Source organism: Odocoileus virginianus, unplaced genomic scaffold (assembly GCF_023699985.2).
Source record: "Odocoileus virginianus isolate 20LAN1187 ecotype Illinois unplaced genomic scaffold, Ovbor_1.2 Unplaced_Scaffold_6, whole genome shotgun sequence".
NCBI classification, from domain to species: Eukaryota; Metazoa; Chordata; class Mammalia; order Artiodactyla; family Cervidae; genus Odocoileus; species Odocoileus virginianus.
This window is the reverse complement of record NW_027224268.1, coordinates 2790323-2801102: the sequence shown is the minus strand read 5'-3', so window position 1 is coordinate 2801102 and position 10780 is coordinate 2790323. Positions and strand designations below refer to the sequence as shown.

The 10780-nt window shown below is 40.9% G+C and overlaps 1 protein-coding gene across 1 annotated transcript in view; it reads left to right on the top strand.

Annotated features, from left to right (window-relative positions):
- Positions 1–637: 637 nt before the first annotated feature.
- Positions 638–10780, top strand: part of OFD1 (OFD1 centriole and centriolar satellite protein) — a 49117-nt gene continuing 38974 nt past the window's right edge. The window contains exons 1-4 of the mRNA XM_020894931.2: positions 638–706; positions 790–820; positions 8698–8805; positions 10334–10470. Coding sequence (XP_020750590.2) covers positions 8706–8805; positions 10334–10470 — 237 coding nt within the window. The 5' untranslated portion in view covers positions 638–706; positions 790–820; positions 8698–8705. The remainder of the gene's footprint in view (positions 707–789; positions 821–8697; positions 8806–10333; positions 10471–10780) is intronic.

Here is a 10780-nt window from a genome sequence, read left to right as displayed (position 1 = left end):
ACAAGAGGTTCCCTCAGGTTCCCGTCGCAACTCAAGAGGAACCCCGAGCTTCCCACCGCAACTCGAGAAAAACCACGAGGTTCCCCCCTCTACGTGAGATGACTCTCAGTTCCCCTGCAGCAACTCGAGAGCAATCCAGCGTTCCCCCTTGCAACTCAAAAGGAGGCCTGACTCCCCTGAGGCAACACGAGAGGTTCCCTGAGGTCCCCATCAACTCGGGACCTCAAAGTTTAGTGTAATTTAAATAAACAGCCACAATTTAAATAAAATAGTTGTGGTGCACAGGCTTAGCTGCTCCGTGGCATGTGGGATCTTCCCGGACCAGGGATCAAACTCATGTCTCCCATATTGGCAGGCAGATTCTTCACCACTGAGTCACCAGGGAAGCCCCAGGTATATCATCTTTGATGTGAATTATTTGGAGGTTAATTACATGATCAAGAGAAATTTTATCCTTTTGACTTCAAAGTTTAGTGTAATTTATTTAATAGTATGAGAAAATTTAGATTTTATGTTATTAGCATGTATTTATAAGCTTATTTAGTCTGAACCATGATTTTTAGTCTTATATTTGGAAACATCCTAAATCATCACTTAATCATTGATGTTAAAATATGTGTACTTTTTCTTTTTTAAGGTACTTACTATACAGAATCTCTTGCATCTTTTAAAAATCAGTCCTGAATCCAGTCTCTACAAGTCACTGGTAGGATTGTTTAGTTTTTAATAATCTGCTTTGGTTTGTTAATAATAATAGTTGAGTAAAAGTAAACTGTTTTCTTTTAACAGATTTCAGGATTTGATAAAGAAAACCAAAAAGGTAGGAGACTTCATTTTTGTAGAGAATTGGAACATTTTTGTTATGTGTTTTTTTGTATAAAAATATGAAGCTAATACTTTTTAGGTGGAAGAATAGGGAATTTAAATTGAATCATTTAAATAGGGAATTTAAATTGAATCATCAGCTTTTTCTTGTGGCAGTTCACTTTAAAATAGAACCATTCATCTGTCTTGACAAGTGTGGATCCCTTTCCCCCAATTTTCAACCTTTTAAGGTAGCTCTTACTCAAATAAGAAAGCTAGAGATAGCATCAAAAGCCCTACAAACAGGTTGAAAGCTAGTTTTTTTTTTTTTTTAAGATACCCACTGTATGGAACATTTCCAAAACAAAGAGAACAGTTTATGCATCTGTCTTTGTATCCTAGATATCCCCCAAGTACAGTATATCAAGTATTGTGTTTGTATTTGCTTGAAGAATGAACTGTATGTTGTATGTTATTTTTGTAATCAAGTGTTTATATAGATCTGATGCTGTTGCTTCAGTCATGTCTGACTCTTTGTGACCCTATGGACTGTAGCCCTCCAGGCTCCTCTGTTCATGGAATTTTCTAGGCAAGAATACTGGAGTGGGTTGCCATTTCCTTCTCCAGGGAATCTTCCTGACCCAGGGATTGAACCCACGTCTCTTAAGTCTCCTGCATTGGCAGGTGGGTTCTTTACCACTAGCGCCACCTGGGAAGCCCAACTACTCTGAGATAATAGAAAAAATATATATTGATCTCTGCCCCCAAGTCCTAGCACACTGCTCCCCAAACCCATGTAATGTCTAAGAACACACGGAGCAGCTCTTGTTCTGGTGTTGGTCTTTGACCTCAGTTCTAGACACAGGACCCCAGAAACCCTTGTAGTTTCTGGGTGTCTCTTGTTTGAATGAGCCAGCACTGGGCGTGCTCCTGGATAGGGGCTAGTCATCAGAAGGACCAAGCCGTGATTAGAAGCTTGGGGTTTTCAGCCCTGCCGCCCATTCTGTTGAAGGGAGAAAGACTAAAAGTGGTGTTAATAATCTGTCACTCATGTGTGATGATTCATAAATCCCAAAAGTACGGGCTTCAGAGAGCTTCCAGGTCAGTGAGCAGATGGAGGTGCTGCGGGAGTGGCATGCCTGGAGAGGACATGGAACTCCAGGCTCCTACTCCGCTCCTGTGCAGTTCTCCCATTCTGCTGCTCATCTGTATCTTTTATCATGTTCTTTAATAAACTGCCAGGTCTAAGCGCTTCACTTGAGTTCTGTGAGCTGTCGGACACATTCAATAAGCCCAAGGAGGAGGATGGCCTCTCCTGTCAATAGCCATTGCTCAGAAGCACAGGGGACAACCTGGGCTTGGGGCCGGCATCTAAAGGATGTGTTACTGTATCTGTGAGAGGTGGGGGATCAGTGTTGTGGGAGTGAGGCCCTTCACCTGTGGGATCTGTTCCTAGCTCCAGGTAGACAAGTGCCAGAATGGAGTTAAAGTGTAGGACACGCAGCTGGCCTCAGAAGAGTATGGTTTGGTGTGGGGAGAAACCCCCACACTCTGGGTGAGCAGGGCTGCCAGGAGTGAAGTGTGGTGCCCTGTCCTGTGTAAAAGCCAAAGAAGCTGACAGGGAGCGGAGAGGTGAAGGAGGTGGATTTTTGCCTACACGGGAGGAGGGAAGCTGAGGTTCTTTCTCTCTTTACAGCTGCTGTGAGTGCCAGGCCACGGCCTAGACTTGATGGACTTGGTACTATGAACGTAAGCCAGTAACCTACCTGTGTTGCATAACTGTTATTTAGAGCTTTTCAAAAAATCTGTAACATGATGTAATGGCCCTTTCATGTTGGTATGCTCCTGGATTTTGTCTGTTGCCAATGTTACTGCCATCCTCATTGGGACATTCATTAATTACCATTCGGCAAACACTTGAGTACCTACTTTCTGCCAGTTGTTCGTCTGTCACTTAACTGCCTGGCCTCCTGGCCGTAATGTTAGCAGAGGATAAGTGAATCACACCACATTCTATTTTTGTTTTACTTTATTGTATTGTTGGGCTTCCTTGTGGCTCAGCTGGTAAAGAATCCGCCTGCAATGTGGGAGACCTGGGTTGGGAAGATCCCCTGGAGAAGGGAAAGGCTACCCACTCCAGTATTCTGGCCTGGAGAATTCCATGGACTGTATAGTCCATGGGGTCGCAAAGAGTCAGACACAACTGAGCGACTTTCACTTCACTTCACTTCATTGCATTATTGGAGTATAGTTGACTTAACAGTATTGCATTGATTACGGCTGTACAGAAAAGTGATTCATTTATACATACATATACAGTCTTTTTCATATTCTTTCCCACATATCCAGTATCATAGGATATTGAACATAGTTCCCTGTGCTGTACAGTAGGATCTTGTTGCTTATCCATGCTGTATATAATATTTAGATCACAAGATACTCTAAACCACCTGCAGAGTAGCTCATCCTGAAGATGATAGGTGATCCAAGGTTGTAGATTCTAAGGCAGTGGTGTCTAGTGTAACTCTGTGATGATGGAAATGTCTGAATCTGTGTTTTCTGATATGGTAGCCACTAGCCACATGGGGTTATTGAACACTTCGGATGTAGTTGGTGTGAGGAACTGAGATTACAGTTTAAATAGCTACATGATTTTTGGCTACTACCTGCCACATTGAACAGCACAGATCTCAGTAAATAGCTACTGTCTGTAGTGTAACTATTTCAGGAAGGAATTAGGGGCTATAAGGGGTTTTTAAATAATCCACTTATATCTAGGTATGTATATTATTAAAAATAGCTTTTCACTTTTAAACTCTCTCTTTGAATCTTTCTAGTTCAGAAAGACGTCTGGTCAACGTATACCAGCTTCACCCAGCCTCCTAATAAAATCCCTGAAAGTAAGAAAAACTTGTTGCAGACACGTCAGGTATCCTAGTGGCATAATTTGGATTAAACTCTTGGCTAACAGTAAAACAGCTACTGTTAAAACGAAATGATTTTAAAATTGGTGACTTCCAATTAAGAAATTGTTATTGTTCAGTTGCTAAGCTGTGTCCAATGCTTTGCGACCCCATGGACTGCAACACGCCAGGCTCCCCTGTCCTCTTATCTCCCGGAGTTTGCTCAGATTCATGTCCATTGAATCAGTGATGCCATCCAACCATCTCATCCTCTGTCGCCCCCTTCTCCTTTTGCCTTCAATCTTTCCCAGCATCAGGGTCTTTTCCAGTGAGTCGGCTCTTCACATCAGGTGGCCAAAGTATTGGAGCTTCAGCATCAAGAAATTGAGACCATGAAAAAACATGTAGGAAGATGTTTTGTACCTGACAGTTGTGTATTTCCTGACAGAGATCTTTGGTCTTATCTAACTGTGTTTATACTTTGAGGATGTGGATCTGTTGGATGGTTTTGGTACTTTCCCCTAGATTCCACTCACACATCCTTCCCACACCTAATTTTTTCTTTCAGAGATAAATGGTACCCAGAAAATAGCTGGGTGGATAATTTGGACGCTGGCTCTTCTTTCTGAAAGTTAAAATCCTTACCTGTGATTGACAAAAGAATAGATCAGCGGGGCAGAATAGAGAACCCCAAAATAGGTCTATACAAACATAGTCGACTAGTTTTTGACAAAGGAAAAAGCAATTTAGTGGAGGAAACTTAGACTTTTTCAACAAGTGATGCTGGAGCAATTGGACATGCATATGCACAAAAGTGAACTTGGACACAGACCTTACACCTTACACAAAAATTAACTGAAAATGAATCATATATCTAAATGTAAAACACAAAACGATATAACTTCTGGAAGAAAACATTAGGAGAAAATCTTTGTGACCTGGGTTTTGGTGATGAGATATAAACATCAAAAGAATGATTAAATGAAAGAAAAAAATAGACTAGTTAGAGTTTGTTAAAATTTAAAAATGCCTTTCTATGAGAGTGAAGACAAATTACAGACAGGGGAGGGTATTGGCAAAAGACATCCCATAAAGGAGTTGTGTCAAAAATATACAAAGAACTCTGAAAACTCAACAATGAAGACACAAGTCAGTTGAAAAATGAGCAAAGAGTCTGAATAGGTAGCTCTCCAAAGAAGATAAGCAGATGGCAAGTAAGCGTATCAAAAGGTGCTCCGTGTTATTTGTTATGAGACATAGAAGTTCAAACAGAAATGAGATAACACTTCTCACCTATTGGAATGGCTAAGATCCAGCTCACCTATGACACTAAATGCTGGAAGCATGTGGAGTAACAGATGCTCTCACTCATTGCTGGTGGAAATACAAAATGGTATAGCCGCTTGTGGGGGGTGGGGGGAGTAGTTTGGTGGTAAAACTAAACATAGTCTTACTGGATGATCCACCAGTCCTTGTCTTAGGTATTTACCCAAGTGACTTAAACTGTATGTGAATGTTTATAGCAACTTTATTTACAGTTGCCAGAAATTGGGAACAAACAAGATGTCTTTTGGTGGGTGAATGGATAAACAGGCTTTGGTACATCCCAACAGGGAAATACTATTCAGCTAAAAGGAGTGAGCTATCAAGCCATGAAGCTTGATAGCTTGATAGCACTATCAAGCAGAGAGAGAAATGAATCACAACTCTGTGTTCTTAATATAAGAAGCCCCTCTGAAAAGGCTACGTGGTCTATGATTCCATATATGTGACATCCTGGGAAAGGTAAAGCTATAGAGGTGGTCAGCACACCTGACCACCTTGTTGCTAGGTGGTTGCTAAGGATGTGGACGGAAGGGGAAGCAGGTTGAAGAGGGGAAGCATAGGATGTTTTTTAGGGTGGTGAAAGTGTTCTTAAATTACTGTAATGGTAGAATACATGGCACTAGACATTTATCAAATCCTGTAGAGCTTTACAAAGAGTGAGCCTTCATGTATGCAAGGGTAGGAGGTCAGGTGACCTCAGGATTAAATGCTGATTGTGACAAAACAATGTAACCATAGTAACCTCACTGAAGGGAGTGGGGAAAAATCTGCCTACCTGTCTAGCTCTGGAGAGGGATGAAGACTGTGACTGAAGGCATAGGCTATATAGTCATGGTGAGAGTTACTTTTCATGGGGGTGTTTGTTGACAGTTTTGAAACCGTTATATGTGTGGGCTGGAGTTGAACAATACAGTAAGGGAATAGGAGATGGTGGGAGCCAGGTGGGAACTTAGAGATAAACAGGAGGAGGCTAAGATTCATATGGTAATGGTGGCATTGGAGAAATCTGTATGAACTCATGTTTAGCTTAACATAGATATGGATGAGACATAGAGATATTTATAAATAAGTATTTATACATATGGAGAAGGCAATGGCAACCCACTCCAGTACTCTTGCCTTGGAAAATCCCACGGATGGAGGAGCCTGGTAGGCTACAGTCCATGGGGTCGCTAAGAGTCAGACACGACTGAGCGACTTCACTTTCACTTTTCACTTTCATGCATTGGAGAAGGAAATGGCAACCCACTCCAGTGTTCTTGCCTGGAGATTCCCAGGAATGGGGGAGCCTGGTGGGCTGCCGTCTATGGGGTCGCACAGAGTCGGACATGACTGAAATGACTTAGTAGCAGCAGCATGTATACATAGGTTAGTGTACATTCATATTTCCTTACTCTGCAGGCTGAGGGGCTAGAAGCAGTGACATCCCAGTCGCAATGAGCACACCTCAAGCCCAGTCTGCAGTGCTAAGATTCAGTTTCTAAAACCATTCCATGATAATTGGAACCAGGGCTCCTTGGAGCAGTAGTTGATTCACAGAATGGAGCAGAGACTAGCCAAGATAATGAGCCTGGAGCCCCTTACAGTGCTAGAGCCTAAGGAAGTACTTAAGAAAAAAATGATGACAGTGCCCCCAAAGCTAGAACAGTTGGAGCAACAAAATAGAAGATTGGGTTATATATATGAGTTACAGAATTACCTATGAATTATAATTACCAAAGTATAAGGTAGGGGATTCATACTCATATAAAGAAATGAGTGGATAGAGGAGGAGATTAGCCATATCCTTCTTAGGGGGGTTGTGGAGGAGGGAGGGGGGAAGTGGAACTAAGTAGGGGTCTAGGGGCCTGTGGAAAGCCCTGCAGAACTGACAGTGTTAGAAATGCTGAGATGGAAGAGCTCATGTCTGGAGATGACCTGCTGCAGGATCTTAAAGATTTCTGCCAAATGTTGACCTTTTTCCATTGAGAGAGCCAAGATCTGGTCCCAGCGTGACAAGCAGGGGATGAGGTGAGAGGCTCACAGGAAGTGGTCAGGAGAAGAGGGTGGATGAGAGAGAAGAGTTACAAGGCAGTGAATATGAAAGAAAAGTTTGTATGTCCAGTGGGGAAAGTAAAAAACAATACATTGTGTGACGTCACTTATGTGAAATCTAAAATTTGTCACAACTGAACCTATCAAGGAAACAGAAACAGCCTCACAGACCTAGAGAACAGACTTGTGATTGCCAAAGGGGAGGAGGTTGGGGTTAGCAGATGTAAGCTTTACATACGGAATGGATAAACAACAAGGTCCTACTGTATAGCACAGAGAACTATATTCAGTATCCTATGATAAACCACAATGGAAAAGAGTATTCTTTAAAAAGTGTATATATGTAAAACAGAATCACTTTGCTGTACAGAGGAAAGTAACATTGTCAATCAACCACAGTTAAAAAGATCTAGTATATTATAACATCTTCAGCAGTAAAGGACAAAAAGGCCCTTGGCTGATGCAGAAATCCAGTCATATGTTCTAAGAAAGTGAAAACTTATAAAATTGATACTCATGACTTAAAAAAAAAACCCAAAAACAAGTTTCAGGGAATTCTTTGGTGGTCCATCAGTTAGGACTCCATCCTTCCATTGCTGGGGACCTAGGTTCGATTTCTGGTTAGGAACCTAAGATCCTACAAACCATGTGGCACAGCTAAAAAGAAAAAAAAAGTTTCAAACTATTCAGAAAGGTATAAAGTAAAAGAAAAACAGAAACTTCTGTTCATATTCTCTAATTTTACTTTCTGCTGATAACTAGAATGAAGAGTGTCTTGCGTATCCTACCAGCATTTAGTTTATGGGGGTCAAAGTCTATATGTAATTAAACCACATATGTTCATAAATGGGATCATATTATACTGTTGTGCAATTTGCTTCCTTTATCCAGCAATAAATTTTTATCAGTGTACTAAGACTAATTATGTTTAAAGAATGTATTTAATTATCCCCATGTTGATGAAGATTTTATTATTTGGTGTTTGCCATTAGAAGCATGTGGTGTGCAGTGCTACACCCTTTTGAGAAAGTGTAGTTGTGTAAATTCAGAGAGGTAGAATGACTGGGTTAAAGGGTTTTTGAATACTTGGATTTTGAATATCCATAAACTGACCAATTTCCCTCCCAAGTGAAAGAGCACGCCTGCTTCCCTGCTCCGTTGCCAACACTTAAAGTGCTAAAGATGAAAACTTTGATAATAAGTGTATTGGGAAAATATAATCTTTCTTTTGTAGTATTAATTTGCATTTATTTTTATTTTGTTCATGTTTATTTAACACTGAAAATTTTTTCTGTAAACTTTGTCCATATCTTGCTCTATTTTTCTGTTTTCTTACTGATTTTTAAAAGCTCTTTATACTATGAAAATTAGTCCTGTCTCCATATTATGGCAAATACTTGTTTCCAGTATATCATTTGTCTTTTGACTTTGTTATTTCATGCCTTATATAAGTTCTTAATTTTCATGTTTGATGTCCTACTTGGAAAGGCCTTTCCTCAGAAATTACTCTTAAAAGATACATGATGTGAAAAAGATGATGCTATAAAACCAAGATTGCATAAACAGTGATTGAGCAATGGTTGAATGAAAGAAAGTTGTGAAACAAAACTGTATACATTGTGTCTTTCAGGATTTCTTATGCAATTTCTGAAAGAACTGGCAGAATATCATCAGAATAAAGAAAGTTGCAATATGGAAACCCAGACAAGTTCAACATTTCCCGTCAAAGACTCTCTTGGTAATTGTGATCCTCTTCCATAATTATACTTCTTCCATTTTCTTTTTTCAGTGAAGGCAACAGCCTGATGTACTGTAATATGTATTTGTTGCTTCACTAAGAGGGTTGCAGGCTGCTGGTAGCATGTTTTCTGGAATCATTACTCATTTTTTCTCAGAAGGACCAGGAACTCCTCTCCAGGGCTGCTCCTTCCTTCCTGACCACCAGGGCTATGCTTTCCACCTCTCATGGGGATCCAAAGGCTCACTTCCTTCCTTGTTTGTTGGGTTGAAGCTCTCTTGACTGGGAGGTTCTTCCCTTTGTCTCATCTGACTTTATGTTATAGCCACTAAAGTGGGAAGATCTCAGACTACTTGCATTGCAGGGAACTAGACAAGTCAGTGGGCCATCCTTTCATTTTACAGTTGACAAAACTAAGATCACTTGAGGAAGAACAACTAGGCAATGCCTTGTCTGGGTCAGAACTGATACCAGAGTCCAAGTTTTCTGGTCCATGACCCAGAGCCTTTTCTACTGTACAGGCTTCTGTAGAATACAGAAAAGTAGATGGAAAACCATACCTAACATTTTGCCGATCAGAGACATCACTGCCAATATTTTACTCTCTGATGACTCAAGCGATCAAGAATCCTCCTGCAGTACAGAAGACCTGGGTTCAATCCCTGGGTTGGGAAGATCCCCTGGAGAAGGGAATGGCAACCCACTCCAGCATTCTTGCCTGGAGAAGCCTCATGGACAGAGGAGCCTGGCACGCCCTAGTCCATGAGTCAGACACAAATGAGCACACATATTTTAGTCTGCTTCTGCCAGCCATTTTTTCCTCTGCCTGCTTTTTGGTGATATTGGTGTCACACATGATTAAGACTATATGAGAGGGCCAGGTTTGCGGTGTGCTTCCTTGTTGGTTTCAAATCCACAGTTGGTTTGAGGGCTGGGGGTCTCCTGGAAAGACTGCTGGGACGTGAGACAATCATAGACCTGGCCTTAGCCCCATTGATGCCATTATGTAGCTGTTTAGCCCTCTGGAAGTCCCTTCAACTAGATGGGCATCAGTTTCCTCCTCTGTGAAGTGGAGGAAGTGAAACACGTGGTCTTTGATTCCTCTTAGGGTCAGTGTTTTGAAAGCATGAGTCAGCTCTAAGCAAAGTGCAGTGAAAGAGCCCTCCTGTGGCACATAGACACTAGAAAGGGATGCCACTGTTTTTTGACTTAAAGTATACTTTTTGTTTTCTTTTCCCCTGCTATTTTATATTTTAGATAGGATTTGCAAACTTTCAGAACAGTTGAAAGCTTTATGGCGAACACTTACGCACCTCGAATCTGCCATGAAATTTGTTATACTTGCTTAATCACTTACCTGTCTGTCCATTAAGCTCTCTCGCTTTTTGGATACATTTGTATTAATAAGTAAATGGCAGACGTCCTTAACACTTTCTCCTAAGTATACGCTGTGTTTGAGCAGAGCTCTGGCCGTTTGCTCACCTGCCTGTGTCTCTCTGACCTCATTTTCTGTGTTATTTTTTGGTAGCGGAGAAGCTTCAGCTTATTGACAGTGAGTTTGCCGGTGCTTGCCCTCAGCAGCCAAAGTTAGAATCCTTAGAAGTCAAGTTAAACGAATATAAGAGGGAAATAGAACAGCGGCTACGGGCAGAAATGAGTCAGAAGGTAAGGTTTATCTTGTTATCATTAAGAGTGATGTTTTTGTTTGTCTTTTAATGTCTTCACTTTCGGTATATGGGGAAATCACTACAATCTTTACTAATGAATGTGATAATATACTGTTGTGCATACTATTTCTCTTGCCAGATGATGTCAGTTCTTTATGACTTTTGAATACACCCTGTAAGTGTAGTGAATGAGATGAAACATGAACATGAATTAAACTAAATATATTTAGATAGCGTTAATGATAAAGCTAACAGTGAAGAGAGAATTTGTTACTGTTTCTTTACTATAGTTATTGGTATTTACAATT